This window comes from Durio zibethinus, chromosome 4, assembly GCF_047325235.1.
Source record: "Durio zibethinus cultivar Kanyao isolate XHJ-2024 chromosome 4, ASM4732523v1, whole genome shotgun sequence".
In the NCBI taxonomy this organism is placed as follows: Eukaryota; Viridiplantae; Streptophyta; class Magnoliopsida; order Malvales; family Malvaceae; genus Durio; species Durio zibethinus.
The window spans coordinates 36,862,696-36,879,802 of record NC_143165.1 but is presented as its reverse complement, the minus strand read 5'-3'; the positions used below and the strand labels follow the sequence as shown (position 1 = coordinate 36,879,802).

Here is a 17,107-nt window from a genome sequence, read left to right as displayed (position 1 = left end):
AGTTCTTTTTCTTTGGCCAAAAGGCCTTTTCAGAGTTGAATGAGAGATTTTTTTGGAATAAATTCATCAGACATTTTAAGAAAAAATCTGGAAAAAAAAAGTTCTTTAAATGTGTTATTATATCTAACGACGACACCTTATGCTATAAATTGTTTTGAATAGTAGTGCGAATAACTACTGAATTTGCATTCGTAAATTTCTTCAAAAGGAAAAAATTATAAAAGTTGAGATATAACTTAGTTAGTTTATATAATTATTTTAAAAAAATATTTAATAAATTTATAATGCATAATTTAATAAATTGTTTACGTGTATAAATAACAATTTTATATGATTTTAACTGTCAAGTTAGTAATTGCAAAAAGGCTATAGTTGCTCTACTTGTTTCTCTTTTCATAAACTTTTATTTTTATTTATAAAAACAAAATGTAATTACGTAAAAGGGATAACCATGAAAACCTGCTTTGTTTGAAACGTGGTCAAATCTGAAAATGTGGAGACAAAATTCACCTTCTTAGAAAGTTGGATATAATTTTATTATTTTCAACGATTCCTATGTAAAGAAAAAAAAGAAAAAGAAAGAAAAAAATAGTAAAAATAAAAAACAAAATCCAGAATCCAGAATCCGTTCGCGACGAACCATGGCGACCGTTGCCATAGATTCTCTTCTCCAAAACCCTAGGCTATCAGTTAGTCCCAAAGCTAAGGTGTTGCTACAGCCGTCTCGATCATTGAATTGTTCTCGAAATCGAAAGCTTCTCTTCTCCCGGGGCGCTTGTTTCTGTAGCTTCAAGCCTCGCCGGCAGATTCATGTCGTCAACGCCAGTTCCACTGATACAGCTCTCATTGACACCTTCGACACCTCTTCTTCCGATGACGTCTTGTACAAAGAGACGTTTCCTGTCAAGCGAATTGATAAGGTTTTTAATCTTCAGCTTCGTAAATATTTCGAATGCGTTGCTTGATATGTATTAAATATTTGAATTTTTTTTTATATAGCTTCGATTTTGCTTTTGGTTTCTGTTTGGTTACCTGGAAAAAGGAAACTAATTGATTTCAAGTTGATTTCTTTACTTGGATGCTTGGTTGCTGAGAAACTTTGTGGAGGAAAAGATGGATAATTTTCAAGTTTTTATGTTAGTTTTGTAAATTCGGTTGATCAGTAAGGCTTAATTTTATGTGCAGTTAATAATTTCTAGAAAATGTTCGATTTTCAACTAGAACAGAGCTGACTATTCTGTTTTACTATGAGTTTAACTGAAAATTTTGATTTGGATTAGGTTGCGGTTTGATTAGATGTTTTATTATTTTCTAGTGGTTATTAATTTCTTTGATTTGTAATGATAGGTGGAGGGAAAATTTTTCATCAGGTTAGATCAATCAAAGGATCAGCGGAATTGGCAGCTTACAATAGGATGTAGTCTTCCAGGAAAGTGGATTCTTCATTGGGGAGTTTCTTATGTTGGTGATAATGGCAGGTTTGTCTTGATCTCTTGGATATGTTTATAGATTATGAAGTTGAATATTATTTCCACGTCGCAAAGATATTACTTGGCTATGGACAACTTTAGTTATCTAAACGAAAAGGGTATTGGGAACTTCTTTCTCTCTGTACTAAAAAAAAAAAAAAATCATATTTCAAATTTTGCAGTGAATGGGATCAACCGCCTAAAGACATGAGACCTCCTGGTTCAATTCCCATTAAAGTATGTATTGACTTCTAATTTTTGTGTAGAAGGCTGCTTTTTCATTTTGAGCACAAATATATGGAGTAAGTGGAATCTTTTCAGGACTATGCGATTGAGACTCCCTTGAAGAAACTGTCTAAAGGAGATATGTTTCATGAAGTAAAGATTAAATTAATTCCCAGGAGTGGAATTGCAGCTATACATTTTGTCCTAAAGGTTTGTATTTTCAATATATTGAGAAAATGTTTTTATATTAGATATGCTAATCATTTAAGACATTAGCCAAACTTGTTGTTAGATTATCTTTCTTTTTCCGGTCTGATTTGCGGTATTATATGTTGCTGCAGGATGAAGAAACTGGAGCCTGGTATCAGCACAGAGGTAGAGATTTTAAGGTCCCTCTTGTGGATTACCTTGAGGATGATGGCAATATGATTGGACCGAAAAGGGGCTTTGGCATATGGGCAGGTTGCTGAAAGTGTTATATTCTGTTTTTGGATGACTTCAGCTTTTAATGCTATAAATCGGTTTCTGTTATTAAATTAAATTCATCGAGGATAACTTTTTCTGTTTATACCAAATTCTGTTGTGATAATGCATGCTGGTCACTACTGATGCAATATATTATAGAACATGAAATTCAGTGGTTGTATACTGATTATTAACTTGGATCGAAGGGAGGCAAGTCCTTAATTTACTGAAAAAGATGGAAGGGAGTAACATCAATAAAATCACTTCATTATTATCTACCTTGTGTTATTCCAGATGCGGGTTAGTAGTTTGCTCAATTTATTTCTTCATCCACATTTTCTATGTGGTCTGTGGTCTGTGGTCTGCGGTCTGTGCAATTGTGATTTCTGGTTAGTGTCTGAGAGGTTTAACTAAAACCTCTCAGGTATAATTAGAAGCCAATATAGAAGGATGATTGAAGTGGCCTACTTTCAGATAAGTTATAGTATTCCATCTGAGCCTAGTTTGTGGGTTGGGAATTGGGATGAAGTGTGTCAGGGTGGAACACAATTGACTATTTTTCTGACCATAGTTTTCCCTATTCTCTCCATTCTTATTTCAGTGAGATATTGATACATTTCTTTGGCTTCTCCTTATTCTAGGTGCCCTGGGGCAGTTAACTAACATGCTACTTAAAGCAGAAGCATCACCTGCTAATAGTCAAAAGAGCAGCAGTGAATCGAATGACTCTAAAAATCAGACTAGGCAGCGTGAAGGATTCTATGAAGAGCAGCCTATTGTGAAAGAAGTTTCTATTGGTAACTTAGTGAGTGTTGCTGTTAGGAAGTCTCCTGATACAACCAAAAATGTTCTGTATTTAGAAACTGATATACCTGGAGATGTTTTAGTTCACTGGGGTGTTTGCAGAGATGATAGTAAAACATGGGAAATTCCTGCTGCCCCATATCCACCGGAAACAGCTGTATTCAAGAACAAGGCTTTACGTACTTTATTGCAGGTTTGAATTGTAATTATATTCTCCTAGTGAGAACTTAAACATAGACTAAATTCCTATTGCACATAACTATATCTATTCTTGCTAACAATATGTTAAGTAAGCTTATGTATTCTTATTTAGATGTCGGCAAATAGTTTTTACTAGTTTCATGCATTTGCTTTGTTTTCATTTATTACTTCTTTTGATAAAATAAAGAATATAATTATATGTGATCCTCTTGATTGTATACTCTTATTAAGGTATCTGAAATTAAGGTTTTATTTTTTTTTTTTCACTTTTTTTACTTTATTTTGATTTAGATTTTTATTCTATTGTTCATTTGGTGTTCTTACATGAAAATCCCTTTTGCAGCCAAAAAGTATAGGACACGGATCAAGAGCATTATTCACTTTAGATGAAGAAATTGTTGGATTTCTTTTCGTCCTCAAGCTAGATGATAACACTTGGTTGAATTTTAAAGGAAATGACTTTTATATTCCCCTCACTGGTGCAAGTAGTGTTCCAGGTCAACATGGTGAATCTGACACTTCAAGCGAAGAAATTTCTAGTAAAGCATATACTGATGGTATCATCAATGAGATACGGAACTTGGTTAGTGGCATTAATTCTGAAAAGAGTCAGAAGACCAAAACAAAGGAAGCACAAGAAAGCATTCTTCAAGAAATTGAAAAACTAGCTGCTGAAGCCTATAGCATCTTCCGGAGCTCCATTCCAACCTTTTCAGAGGAAGTTGTTTTGGAAACTGAGGCACCAAAACCCTCTGTTAAAATACCCTCTGGAACAGGCACAGGTTTTGAAATATTGTGCCAAGGTTTCAACTGGGAATCTCATAAATCCGGTCGATGGTATATGGAACTCAAAGAAAAAGCTTTAGAAATATCTTCTCTTGGGTTTACTGTGATTTGGCTACCACCACCAACAGAGTCTGTGTCAGCTGAAGGGTATATGCCAACGGATTTGTATAATTTAAATTCCAGGTACATATTACAAGCTTGTAGTTTACATAACAAATCTTTGAGGGTCTACAGTTTGGTGCTTGGACTAGGTCATATAAGCTGGAACTTGTAAAGATGAACTTTCTACTTCTCTTAACAAATCCTTCTCTTTTTTTTTTTTTTTAAAATTATAATTGGGAATATTTATTCAGGAAAAAAGATGGGACTGTATGTTTTTTTATGTTTGCTTTAGTATGCGCATCTATGGTTGGTTACAACTATTAGATTTTGGACCTTCTCTTCTACATTTTGTTGTTTACTTAAATTTAACCACCTGTCATTATAAAATGAGACTTCAATTACTCTTATTTGTCTAAAAGATAGCATGCAAATGCTTATTGGACATCCAGAATTTTAAAAAGGCGATAATTATTTCTTTATCTGAAAATTTTCAGTATTACATTCTTCTCAAAGGGCCTAAGGCAAACTGTTGTGTGAATTTTCTTTATTTATCAGATATGGAACTATTGATGAGCTGAAGGAACTTGTAAAGAGCCTCCATGATGCCGGTTTGAAAGTTCTTGGTGATGTTGTATTGAATCACCGTTGTGCACACTTTCAAAATCAGAATGGTGTATGGAATATATTTGGTGGTCGCTTAAATTGGGATGACCGGGCAGTCGTTGGAGACGATCCTCATTTTCAGGTAATTTTGTTTTCTGTGGTTGTGAAAGCTTGAGAAACATAGGCCACTGTTAGAGGTGCAAGGGTAGCATAGTTTAAATTCATCTGTTATCGTATGACTGAGATGTTGCACAAGAGTATAGGTTATTTTTTCTTGTGGAAAATGATATAATTACGTGTGGCACTGCATTTCAATTGTATTAGTATGCAACAGGATATTAAGATGCAAATCATAGATTTTGTGCCAAAAGGTTGCTCCTAAATGTGTAAGGAACTTGTGCAGTTCACTTTAGGCCACTGAAATTTTAGGACATTATATAACCAGACTTCTGTGCTATTTTGTATTACTTGGATTTTATTTTATTTTTTTTCTGGCAGCAATATCAATAGCAAGACCAAGATAGCAATTGTATCTATATCCACTGCAACCAATTCTGAGTTAGAGTAATAGCAATGCTACTGGTGTTAGTTTTGTAGAATGAATAAATTTAGTTTCTGATTTACCATCTTGGTTTACATTTATGTGTGCTAAGGTAGATTTGTTGAAATTTGATTCTGACATCCATTTGCACATCCAAATTATCTGGATGAAATGAAGTTTAAATGTTGCATAATGAGCATGCTTAGGATGTATATATCTGAACTTGTCGGTTCAGGTGGTATCTGAGCAACTGGATCCTATATGGCTTACCTATAATTTTGGTTGAGATAGACCAAAACTTTTCAGCTTGCTTCATGCCTTCATTTATGCATGTTCTCAAGATTTTTGTTAGACATGAAGAATATTGTTTATTTTATGCTTAATGTGGTGCAATCTTTTTATTGAACTCTATGCTTATGTGCTATTGATGTTCTGGAATTTATAAACTCCTTGTTTCTATCATATAGGGCAGGGGCAACAAAAGTAGTGGAGATAATTTCCATGCTGCTCCAAACATTGATCATTCACAAGAGTTTGTGAGGAAGGACCTCAAAGAATGGCTAGTCTGGCTGAGGTTGAAACTTGCATGTCATTTCCTTCCACCATTTAACATGCATGAAAGGATTACAGGAACATGTTTTTTCTTAGTGCTTGATCCTGCTTTTGCCTTCTTTTCTCTCCCTGTCAAAAGTTCTTTGATATGCAAGGATGGATTCTGAAATTGGTTTGGAACTGTTGCCAAAGTTACCTTATATTGTGTCAAAATCTCGCTTCAACACCACTCAATTGAGAATATAAAATACAATATAGGCATAGTGAAATATTTATACAGTAGGAGGGTTCAACCAAAACAAATGACTATTTGTAAGTTGATTTGGATTGCATTTGCATCTTTTTCAGCAACTATCAGTTGAACTATGAATATTATCATATCTGATTGTTCGTATAATTTTTAGATGTTGGCAATAGGATGATTAGATAACCAAACTAGAAACACCTTGCATATGTAGTTTGAGATATTTGATTATTTTCAATTGTTTAATCTGGTGTAAAATATAATTGATCACTCAATATGTTAGATGTTATTAGGAACCATCCTCATGCTTTTTCTGCTGCAGTTATATTTCAATCACTATTTCCTTGGCTTTTCTTGTGGAAGTTTTCCATGAAATGTCCCCTATTTTGTACTGCAACTATTTTAACTTTCGTTTTCTTTGTTTTTGAACTTTCTGACAATTGGATTGGTGGTATCTTTTATTCCAAGGAAACTAAGCTGTATATAGCTTTAATAGTCTGGAATTATTGAACGAGTTATCTTGTGTTTCTTTCAAGCATATTTCTGACCTCATCATGTTCTGATCAGCTTTGTCTGTTTGCTTCTACATGATGTGGGAGATTTACTTCTTGTGAATTTCTCCAGAATACACACTCCAACTGCAGTAGTATGTTCATGTAAAATTTTTCTGGCATTTTGTGACATGTAGAGATGAAATTGGTTATGATGGATGGAGGCTGGATTTTGTTAGAGGATTTTGGGGTGGTTATGTCAAGGACTACTTGGATGCAAGTACACCTTACTTTGCTGTGGGTGAGTATTGGGATTCTCTCAGCTACACCTATGGTGAAATGGACCACAATCAAGATGCCCACAGACAGAGAATTATTGATTGGATCAATGCTACTAATGGAACTGCTGGTGCATTTGATGTCTCAACGAAAGGAATTCTTCATTCTGTAAGCATTCATCCAAATTTCTCCTATTAAGTGTTTTCATGAATACAATTTTAAGGAATTAAAATTTTTTTTTTCGTTGTCTCCCTCCCTCTGCCCACAAATTGAGAACCTATGTTGGTGTTTCTAGGTATATTTGACCTAGCTTTTGTGCCATCATTTAAACATTTAAGAGGTTGAAAAACTTATAGATAAATGATTTGCTCTTAAACTGGCCATTGCTCTTGGTCCTCTGTCATTGCATTGTTTCTATTAACTATAGTAGTAAGGCACAAGATATATTTACAGTATACTTATTTCACCCAGGCTCTGGAAAGATGTGAATATTGGCGATTATCGGATCAAAAAGGGAAGCCTCCTGGGGTTGTTGGATGGTGGCCATCTCGTGCTGTGACCTTTATAGAGAATCATGACACTGGTTCTACCCAGGTTTGAATATAACCTTGAGTCTTTCACTCTGCCACTTTTTCATTTTTTTTCTAAACTGAAGTAATCCAAAGAACAAAAATAATGCATGCAAAGTTAAGTATTTGTTAAAGTAACACTTTCTTGAAAACTAAGGCTTGATAATATTGTTGGAGTTCTCTCTTCCCTTTGTCTTCCTTTTTTCTCATCTATGAGAATGAATTTTCTTTTTTCGGTTTCAGTTAAATCTTTACCGAATTCTAAATATTTTATTGAAGATAGCAGTGTTCACATATGTATGCATGATGTTTCAAGAGATTGTCTTAGGAATTTCTTAGTAGGTAGTCCTAGATTCTTCTTTGTAAATCTGTATTACAAGAATTATATAATGTTGTTGTTTTAATGCTTTAAGCAAGTTACTTTTGTTTCTTTAAAATTTGAAGGTAAGTTAACTTTTAATTTTAAGTCAGGCTGAAGAAGTAGTAGATCTTAAGAGATGGTTGATTCTGAATGTATAGGATGTCATATATATCCACGGTAATTTTTTCTTGAAGAAGGCTGATTCATTATCCCTCAAAATAAAACTAGTTTTTTAGAGTAGCCAAAACTTCAAATAGAGGAAAAATATTCCTGTTTAGACCTTGTTATAATGCTACTTACATGGCTTGTTGTTGAATTTTTTTCTTTAATTATCCTTTAATCCTTTTTCACCCCACTACTGAAGGGTCATTGGAGGTTTCCAGGTGGAAAGGAACTGCAAGGATATGCTTATATCTTGACTCATCCAGGAACACCGGCTGTGTTCTATGATCACATTTTCTCTCATTATCGATCAGAAATTGCTGCTCTTATCTCTCTCAGAAACAGAAACAATATCCATTGCCGGAGTACAGTAAGTATAAAAACCTCTGCTTCATATGTGTGGACTACGGTTTATGTGGAAAGCTTTTCCAAAAAATTCTGTTCTTTTATACTTGAGAGCTAAGGCAATGTGTTAGGCATCTACATTATGAAGAGAAGGTTTTGGGGTAGTAAATATCAACATTATTTATTAGAAACCTTTGCAGGACTGATCTCAGTGCATCTACCTTGCTAATTGTATATGGTAGGTTAAAATTGTCAAGGCAGAGAGGGATGTATATGCAGCCATCATTGATGAAAAAGTTGCAATGAAGATTGGACCAGGTTATTATGAGCCTCCAGGTGGACCCCAAAGATGGTCCTCAGTCCTTGAGGGGAAGGATTACAAGGTCTGGGAAGCATGTTAAATGTAAACCAAGGGCATTATTTTATGTCGCCTACTGTATATATCCTATTGGTATGTCCACCTTGAAGCTCTCATTATATCTTAAATCAAGTTGAAAAATGTTGAATTTGTAATTGTCGCGGACAGCATGGGAGGCTGTAGCCCTCATCAATGTTCATGCCATTGTTGTATCATTTTCTACTTGAAATACATGGGGTACTTGACGAAGGGCAGGGCTACACCAGGTGATTATTGGAGCCAGTTAGCCAATGTCCAAGTGGGAAATATGGTTTAAGTTATAAAGCCTCCACTAGTCATGAGAATAATATTGGAAGGGCAATTTCTTATCTTCTGCAAAATCTGTTATATTTTGCAAGAAATCATTTTCTTGCAAATTGGGTATATTGTGATTATTTTATTATGAAATAAAATACTATTTATTCCTTTCCAAATTCCAGTTGCCTGTTTTCCTCAATTGGTAGTAATCAATGCTAACTTCGAAGCGATACGACTTATTACTGCAACTAACTTTTTTTAAACCTGCAACGCACGAGATTTTTTATTAAAATTTTTATAATTTTAAATTTATTTTTTAATTATTGATCTAATATATAATTATACATTTATAAATATTAAGTTACAATTAAATGATAATTTATATATAATATATTATAAATGATACTATTCATCTAAACTAAGTCTAAATTTTTGCCAATTTTCAAGAATTATAAAAATCTTTTCTTTTTCATAAAAAATATTTTTTTAATTTATTTGTTAAATACTAAAAATTTTGTTACAGTTTTTTTCTTGTTTGATAAAAAATAAAAAATTAATATTTAAATAGTTAAGATTAATAATTATTTTTATCATAATATTGATTGGGTGTATATATATATATATATATATATATATTTGATTGAATAATAAATCACAATTATTAATTTGATCATAATCATTTGCTTTTTATTAGTTTTTATTTTTGACATACTTCAAGTAATTATTACATAAATATATTAGGCTGATAATTATTTCTATATATGTCAACAAACTAAAGTTATTTTTTAGATAAAATGAAAACAGTGATTCTTTATGTTATACTTAAAAACTTTTTTTTATGTTTTTTAATCGTTTTAAACATAATTGATAGTATTTTTTGTGGGTCAGATATGGTAATGATCATCATTTTTTTCATACCATCAATTCTAGACAAATAAATTCAATAATAAAAAGTATAGCAAAAAAAAAATAGAGAATATAAATTTACATATTAATTTGTCAAAATTAAAGATATATAATAATAAGAGCAAATATGTTAATAAATTAATAAAGAATAAAAAACATTGAAGAAATGAATAAAACAAAAAAAATATAATAACAAAAGTTAATTATAATCAATCTAAGCAAAATTAAAAAAGGTTATGGACTAAGGAGAAACAAATAAATTAACCAAATATATAATATAAAAATATTTGAATTAGAACATTAATAAATCATTATATTTGTTTTCAAAGTAAAAACATATTTTTATCTAATTTTTTTATCAACATTCAAATGTCTCATATTTTTATATAAAGATGTAAGCTCTTATTACTTTAAAAATATATGCTTTATAGTCAATAATTTATTAATTTATCTAAAATTATTAAATTTAAATAATCTATTAAATAATTTTCAATCTTTTATAGATTTTGATTTTAATTTAAATAATTATATAAAAATATTAAATTTAAATAATTTATTAAATAAAATTATTTGACAGAAAATAAAATTTTATTAAGTATATATATTTTGAATTGTCATTAAATTAAAAAAAAAAAAGATAAATTATGATTTAATATATTTGAATTCAAATTTTATGTAAAAATTTTAATCTCAGATAGATTTTGATTTCAATTTAAAAAATTATCCAAAATATTCAATTTAAATAATTTATTAAAATTTTTATTTGATAAATAAAATAATATAAATATTATCACATATGTCATTAAAAGAAATTATCCACCTAAGCATTCACATAAGTAATTTTTATCATGTAATATTGTATGTTGTAATATAATATATATATTAGATTACACTCATGAAGATGATAAAACATTGTGATTAGAATACTTTAGACTATGGACATGCCTATCATAGAGTTGATAAACCTAGCTTATTTATGTATTAATTTAGTTAGACAAAATACTAATCCTACTAATTTGGTTTGACGAAGGTTGAAAAAAATTATGATAATCGACTGGATATATATATTTATGTATGTATGTATATATGTATGTATGTATGTCTATATGTATTTAGCCTTAACAAGCCTACACTACCTAGCAAATTAATTAAAATAAAGAAAAAAAAAATAGACATTTATAGAGTTGGCAGTCTTGAAAATAGAAAATAATTCACTTAATCATCAAATATTTATAATTAAGAGGGAATATTATAAGTACCTTAAGAACCTCCTTCTTAAGTTCTTCGCTTCTTAACCCAATGATTAAAGAGGTTTTATGAGGAAATAGAAGCTCTAGTTTTAAGCTAAGATTTCCTCTCCTTTCCGTAAGGGTCATATCTTTCCTTGAACAAAAAAAACAAACTTGCCTTCTTTAGTTCTTTACATTAACTAACAAGAAAGAGTAGATTAAGTTATTTATTTCTCCTCTCGATTTTGTTGATTGTTGACATAGAGGCAGAGGATGTCAACCGATCCCAGGTTTTGTTTTGTATCATAAATTAAATTGTACTCGTGTATGTGGAATGTAAAGATAATGGGATCATCAGTCAACTATGAATGAAACAAAGACTTGTAATCTATGAGGAAAGGACAATGGCTGAATGCCAAGTCTATCGACTGACAATGAATCCTTGTATTTGGCGACAAACCAGTGTCATGTTTAGTTTCTTTGTCATCATTGGAAAGCTTCTGCATCACTGTCCCGCACCTTTTCTACACGAAGATATGATAACATTTCAGTCTCCACATTCTCAAGGAGAGAGATTATAACATCATAACAAGTTCAGAGTCAATTTAATTTAGTGTTTCCTGTCACTGGAAACAGTAATGGAACACTGCCTAATACAATCATGAAGCAAGAAAAATATATAATTCCCCCACCCCATTTATGAATTTTATAATTTCATTCGGTAAACTATAATGACAGCAATGAAGCAGAAGAATACGACCAAGAAATACTATAAATTTATCTAAAATGGCCACCTTGGAGACTACCAGGTAAAAGAAGTCAGTTTAAAAGATATATTTGCATTCTGTAGAGTAAAAACTGTACTGTTTTCATTCCTAAATAGCTTCTTAGAATTTCCTATTTTCCGAATCATAATGGAGAGTTTGACTTCACCTAAGCTATCAGTTCACATAAGCTTCAAATCAAAAGCGAAAGTAGGACGCCATAGTCAAATCCAGCCAAAGGAAGATTAAGAAATAGAGACGCAACGCAACTGGTTCACGTGCTACAAATAACTTTTCTAATTTCTGTTGTTTCGTCTACTGTTCCAGCACAATCAGTGAGGAACAGGTTGCTCGCTTGCTTCTTCCAATTGAAGATCATAATTTGATGGCTTTATTTTTACCAAGGCATGTCCTTACATTGTGCCCTTTTTCTCGGCATAACCTGCAAGTGTATATTCTACTTCCCAAAGTCAAAATGTCTCTCACCCCTTTCACTCGAGAACATGTACGACGATTATGACCACTTTTGCCACAAATCTTGCAACGCCTTCTATGATTGCTCAACCTTGACATTGGACAAGTTCTTCTGTTATGGCCCTTTTCTCCACATATTCGACACTTGAACCGCTTATCTGTTGAACTATCTCTAATTTCAGGGCAGTAGTGTCTTCTATGCCCTTCCCGGCCACAATTCCTGCAGTAAAATTTAACTCCTGCATCACAATAAGAAAAAGAATAATTATGTTAGTAAAATCTTATAAGACAGGAGAAAATAAATCCTTGCTGCAATGGAGCTTTTAGTCTGCTCCAATGGTTTGCCTATAAAGCAATGAGGTTAGTCCTCAAGCTCCCTGTTACTGCCTAGTTGATGCAGGTAACAAACTAAACCCAAGGCAAGAGGAAAGAGCAACAGAGAAGTTTACTAAGCTCTTGAGATAACAAATCTACCATATGGCAATGCTGATATCTTCCATGTGCATAACCACTACATTGTTAAAACTGAATATGCAAGTAACAGCAAACAGAAATGAGGGCTATCACACTCGTTATAATTAATCTATAGTGTTGTGAAGAAGCCAATATTGTAGCATATGTTACAGCACAATGTTAAGAATCATCAGAATAACAAAACCAACATTGCTGCAATATCTGGAAAAGGTAGGTAAAAACAGTTCCAGATGAGCAATTTAGATCAAGGTAAAAGTTGACACTGGAGTTTTCCTCTTTTCTTTCATGTGATGGAATGTAGAATATATCAAAAGTTTAGAAGACAAAAACATAAAATATATTGAGAAAAGAAGGCTTATAATTCCAAGCATTAGTTCAAAATTCAAATCAGAAAGGCGTATGTTAACAACTGATAAAGCAGTAAAAGGTTAAATTATTTGTGCGGACAGGAAAGAAAGATAATTCTAACTTCACTAAAACATGTCAGCACTGAACTTTTAATGGAAAATGTGAGCAACCTTTCATAGAAATGCTCCGCTTACGACGGTTCTCTGGGTCACTAAAAAAAGCTTTCAAAGCTTCAGAAACACGCTTCCTTGCTGCAGCAGTTCCTTTTGCTTTCTGATTTATATATAATATTACTATCAAAACATTAGGTACATTTAATTACTTTTCTTCCAAGAAAAAGCACAAGTTCTAAGTGCGTAGAGAAAGTTGCAAGCATGTCAATGATTGATATATGCTTCTACAGCTTCAAATATAGCTTTATCACACTTTAGCCTTTTCCATACCATCATTTCTTTTCCTCCAACAAGAAAATAATGTTCATTACTGTGTGTCAGTTCCATTTGAACCAGTAGAACTCATTTATTACAAGATATATAAAAACACGGCATCCCCAAGAACTTATACTTAATATCTCAATATTTGGCATTGGCATGAAACTTGATAATCCATAGCTTCTGTTACTGCTTATCATTACCGAGCCATATGTATATAATACCACTAATCTCATTTCTGTTTGATGAAGCTATTATTCGTGTTCCTTGATAAAGATCTGATGCTGCAGAGCCATACAATTTAAGTAATACTAACCATAAGCAATTTGGTATTCCTTGGTTTGTTATTGGGAATCTGCTCTAGAGTAAAATGTCAAGCAATGAAAAAGGGCTTATGGAAGTCTACATTATCCATATTTGACAGTTTGCTCATCTATCATAATGTCCTGTCCTTGACATGAAAAAAATAGAAACATTGATGTTTTTCAACAAAAGAAAATTGGGAAAATGTATATAGTACAACCTCATTGTTTATGATGAAAGCAACCTCACTTCTCCCCCACAAAACAATTTTTCTATGTGACTAACTCCATATTTCAAAATTTCAAGTCTCCAGACTAGCAGAGAGTCATGCAAACTTCAAGTCACAAAGCTGAAAGCTCAAATTCAAACCTTAATGGCAGCCACCCTTTGAGCTTGAAGCATAGGATCACCATGGATGATCTTCATTCTTTTACTAAATAGTCCAGTTTTGGCATTGAGACTCTGCAATCATTCAACTAAACAAAGAAGATTAAATTCATGAATATGTAAAATTTTCTCCAACTTTAAGTATATTCAAAAGGAAAAATGTGAAACATATATGTGTATTTAAACCTAGCACCACCACTGAAAGCAATAAGAAGCTTTTCGAAGTTCACATAAGCATCTCAGATGATACCAGATGCGATTTTTTATTTTAAATTATAAATCATAAGATCCACTAACTGTAAAAGAACAAAAGCTAAAGGATACTTCACCCTTAGTACAAAAGATTAAACTAAGATAACGTCACCAAGGTAACTAAATTGTTATCAAGCTCCACTAGAGCATTCAAATAAACGTTTGAGGCATTGGATGATGGCAGCTTGAAAAGTTTATCTAGCCTATCTTCATAAGTACTGCTGGGATTTTATTTATAACAAATGCATCAATAGTTTCAATTATACGCCGTATAAAAAGTGGGCCTCCAATGTTTTGTATAAAATGATGCCAAGTAAGATTCAAGCATCCAACTAACTTTTAGTGATCGGCTGATCTTCAATCCAACTTCAGGAGATGGTGATTGGTAAACACGCTTTGATTTTTTCTTCACATCCAGATTTATATCTAGGTTGTCTACCTCATCATCCTCTTTTACTTTGAGTGGAGAACTGGACAAGAGGAATAAAGGAGAAGATGAAATTAGAGGAACAGCTTTATCTTAATGCACAATCAATAAACTTAGATATCTTATATACACAATGACGATCAAGAACATTTTCAAAACCTACAGTGCGGTATCTCAAGCAGAAGAATATACAAGGACCATTAAGCAACTCAGAAGAGATCATAAACAAATGCCATATGTAGATTTCCATCTACACTACAATTAAGTAAAAAGAATTCATGATGATCAAGGTAAAATTTCATGCATCAAGGCATAAATATGACGAACTTCATAAAATTGTAGGAAAATACAAAGGGTCAAATATGTATTCCCCCATGTCTAATATTTCTGTTTCAAGATTTTAAAATTTCAATAGAATAATAGCTTATTATTTAAAAAGGCATAACACTATATATAAATATATATATATATATATATGTACCCAGACTGTAGAAGCAGCCAGACTGCATCCTGAAGGATTACCTTGAGCAAGTTTTACTTTACAAAGTATATAAACATTTTTGCAAGACAAAGAATTGAATGATTATACTTGACATTATACAATATCCACCCTAGAAGGAAAGCAAGGAGAAAATGAATTTAAGGTAGGACATTCCAAGTTGTGAATTTGTGATCACATGAGAAAAGGCCAAAATGTCAATGTAAAAAGGCATTGGCAACAGGAATCGAGCAGAGAAAAATGACTTATGTGAACTGATTTTAGCATAAAAGAGAAAGCAGAATAATGAGCTTACATTGAACGAGCTTTCTCCCATGGTTGCTCATCAATCGACTCTTCCCATATCACACGATCTCCCAAGCACTGACAACAAGTCATTATACCCTGCCATTATGAGGAAACCTTAAGTGAATAGCTAGATACAATTTTCTTAGAATTGTCTGTATGTATGCCCTCAATTACTTTATAATAACTTACATTCATAAAACATAGAAATTTCAGAGAATGTCATGTTCCTATGTTCGTTCAAGGAGCAGTTATCAACTGCAAATGCAATGGCTGCTCTTCTCTGTGTTTATATTGATATACCATTATCAGTTTATCACTAAGTGTGCAACATGTACCTTTCCATTACATTGAGAACAGTCTGATCTTGATCTTTCAATTCCACACTCTGTACATGGAGTATAACCTCTTCCCCTGCAACTTGGACAAGGAAGCTCTCTGATGTACTGACCATTTGGGCCAAACCACGATCTTGGTTTCAGTGCCTCTGGAAGGGCATTGCTGACCAAATTCAGCAAGTTACTTGAGATGTCAGTTCTGTACAAACTTTATATAATCTAACATTGACAGTTAAGCTGAAAACAACTATGAAAGGAGCAAAATGAATAACCTTTTTATGCAAGCACCTTAACAACGACCAAGATTTCAGACCCTGTTAAATGCTAGGAACTATGTGAATCAATGATTCTTTATGTGGGGGAGATTGGCTGTGCGGTCAGCAATAGTTCAAAAAAGAAAAAACGCTGAACATGCTTACTACTAGAAGGCAGAATATGCATGTAAAACAGCAACTGAAAACATATAAAATCAAGCTTCTCAAAGCATCAAAACAGATCATAACTCTTGATTAAAGAAACACTACATAAACACAGAAAGCATGAGAGCAAAAGCGCTAAGACCTTGGTTTTGGATCAACAGAGAGTCCAAATAGCACCTCTGAAGGATCATAACCCAACTGTCACCACAGAGGCAAAAGAAAAAAAAACATTAGGAAAAAAAAAAAAACAAAAGAAAAAACCCACCAAAGAGCAAAGGCAAGTGAGCCAAGGGAAAAAAAAAAAAGAAGAGAGAATACTTCGCTTTGCTTAGGAAGTGAAGTTGAATCATCATTGGATGAAGAAGAAAACACGCAAGGTTTGAAGCTAATCTTCGTCCTGCAGTGGAGAATAACCAAGTAACGTGCGCTCTTGTGCCTCCATAGAGGAAGGAGAGGTCGAAAGAAGGGACAAAGCGAAGACATTTACATATGTAAAGTTCAGAGTAGAAAAAAAGAAAGACGAAGGAAATCTATCTATCAGTTAAACGACTTTGCAGACCGAGAAGAAGTGATGTTGAAGAAGACCGTGTGGTTAGCCAAAAGACATGAGGCCCAGCCTTTCGTTTGCTTTCCTATTCTGGATGTGTGGCCTAGGATAAGCCTTAAGCCCCCGACCTGACAACACGTTCAGTTTCCACGTATGTATTAAAATAAAAA

The 17,107-nt window shown here is 32.7% G+C and overlaps 2 protein-coding genes across 4 annotated transcripts; one reads left to right on the top strand and one right to left on the bottom strand.

Moving 5' to 3' along the window:
• The first annotated feature begins 471 nt into the window (after window positions 1–471).
• On the top strand, window positions 472–9,030 carry LOC111287216 (alpha-amylase 3, chloroplastic). Of its 2 annotated transcripts, none has more exons than XM_022877573.2 (13): window positions 472–920; window positions 1,348–1,478; window positions 1,652–1,706; window positions 1,791–1,904; window positions 2,036–2,156; window positions 2,801–3,156; window positions 3,508–4,133; window positions 4,608–4,797; window positions 5,664–5,770; window positions 6,681–6,930; window positions 7,234–7,356; window positions 8,057–8,224; window positions 8,442–9,030. In XM_022877573.2, exons 1-13 carry the CDS (start codon window positions 642–644, stop codon window positions 8,598–8,600), a joined length of 2,679 nt encoding a protein of 892 aa, XP_022733308.2. In that variant the 5' UTR covers window positions 472–641; the 3' UTR covers window positions 8,601–9,030. The 2 variants fall into 2 exon arrangements, with proteins under 2 accessions (XP_022733308.2, XP_089616283.1); XM_089760157.1 differs by having other exon boundaries at window positions 481–920; window positions 8,400–8,540.
• A 2,769-nt stretch (window positions 9,031–11,799) lies between these two features.
• Window positions 11,800–17,077, bottom strand: LOC111288493 (zinc knuckle (CCHC-type) family protein). Of its 2 annotated transcripts, XM_022879398.2 has the most exons (8): window positions 16,709–17,077; window positions 16,533–16,588; window positions 15,972–16,134; window positions 15,644–15,732; window positions 14,760–14,892; window positions 14,153–14,245; window positions 13,220–13,322; window positions 11,800–12,466 (listed from the first exon to the last, which is right to left on the bottom strand). In XM_022879398.2, the coding sequence occupies exons 1-8, from the start codon at window positions 16,871–16,873 to the stop codon at window positions 12,129–12,131; spliced, it is 1,140 nt and encodes a 379-aa protein (XP_022735133.2). In that variant the 5' UTR covers window positions 16,874–17,077; the 3' UTR covers window positions 11,800–12,128. The 2 variants fall into 2 exon arrangements, with proteins under 2 accessions (XP_022735133.2, XP_089616282.1); XM_089760156.1 differs by lacking the exon at window positions 13,220–13,322 and having other exon boundaries at window positions 12,179–12,466.
• Between the last annotated feature and the right edge of the window lie 30 nt (window positions 17,078–17,107).

Bases quoted from the DNA above. Each gene is read 5' to 3' on its own strand.
- LOC111287216 (XM_022877573.2), top strand. From the start codon at position 642: ATGGCGACCGTTGCCATAGATTCTCTTCTCCAAAACCCTAGGCTATCA. The intron at 1,905-2,035 runs GTTTGTATTTTC...ATGTTGCTGCAG, and splicing joins CTATACATTTTGTCCTAAAG to GATGAAGAAACTGGAGCCTG. The intron at 7,357-8,056 runs GTTTGAATATAA...CCACTACTGAAG, and splicing joins ATGACACTGGTTCTACCCAG to GGTCATTGGAGGTTTCCAGG.
- LOC111288493 (XM_022879398.2), bottom strand. From the start codon at position 16,873: ATGTCTTCGCTTTGTCCCTTCTTTCGACCTCTCCTTCCTCTATGGAGG. The intron at 14,893-15,643 runs GTAAGCTCATTA...CCTCTTGTCCAG, and splicing joins TGGGAGAAAGCTCGTTCAAT to TTCTCCACTCAAAGTAAAAG. The intron at 14,246-14,759 runs GTTAGTTGGATG...GAATGATTGCAG, and splicing joins AGATCAGCCGATCACTAAAA to AGTCTCAATGCCAAAACTGG.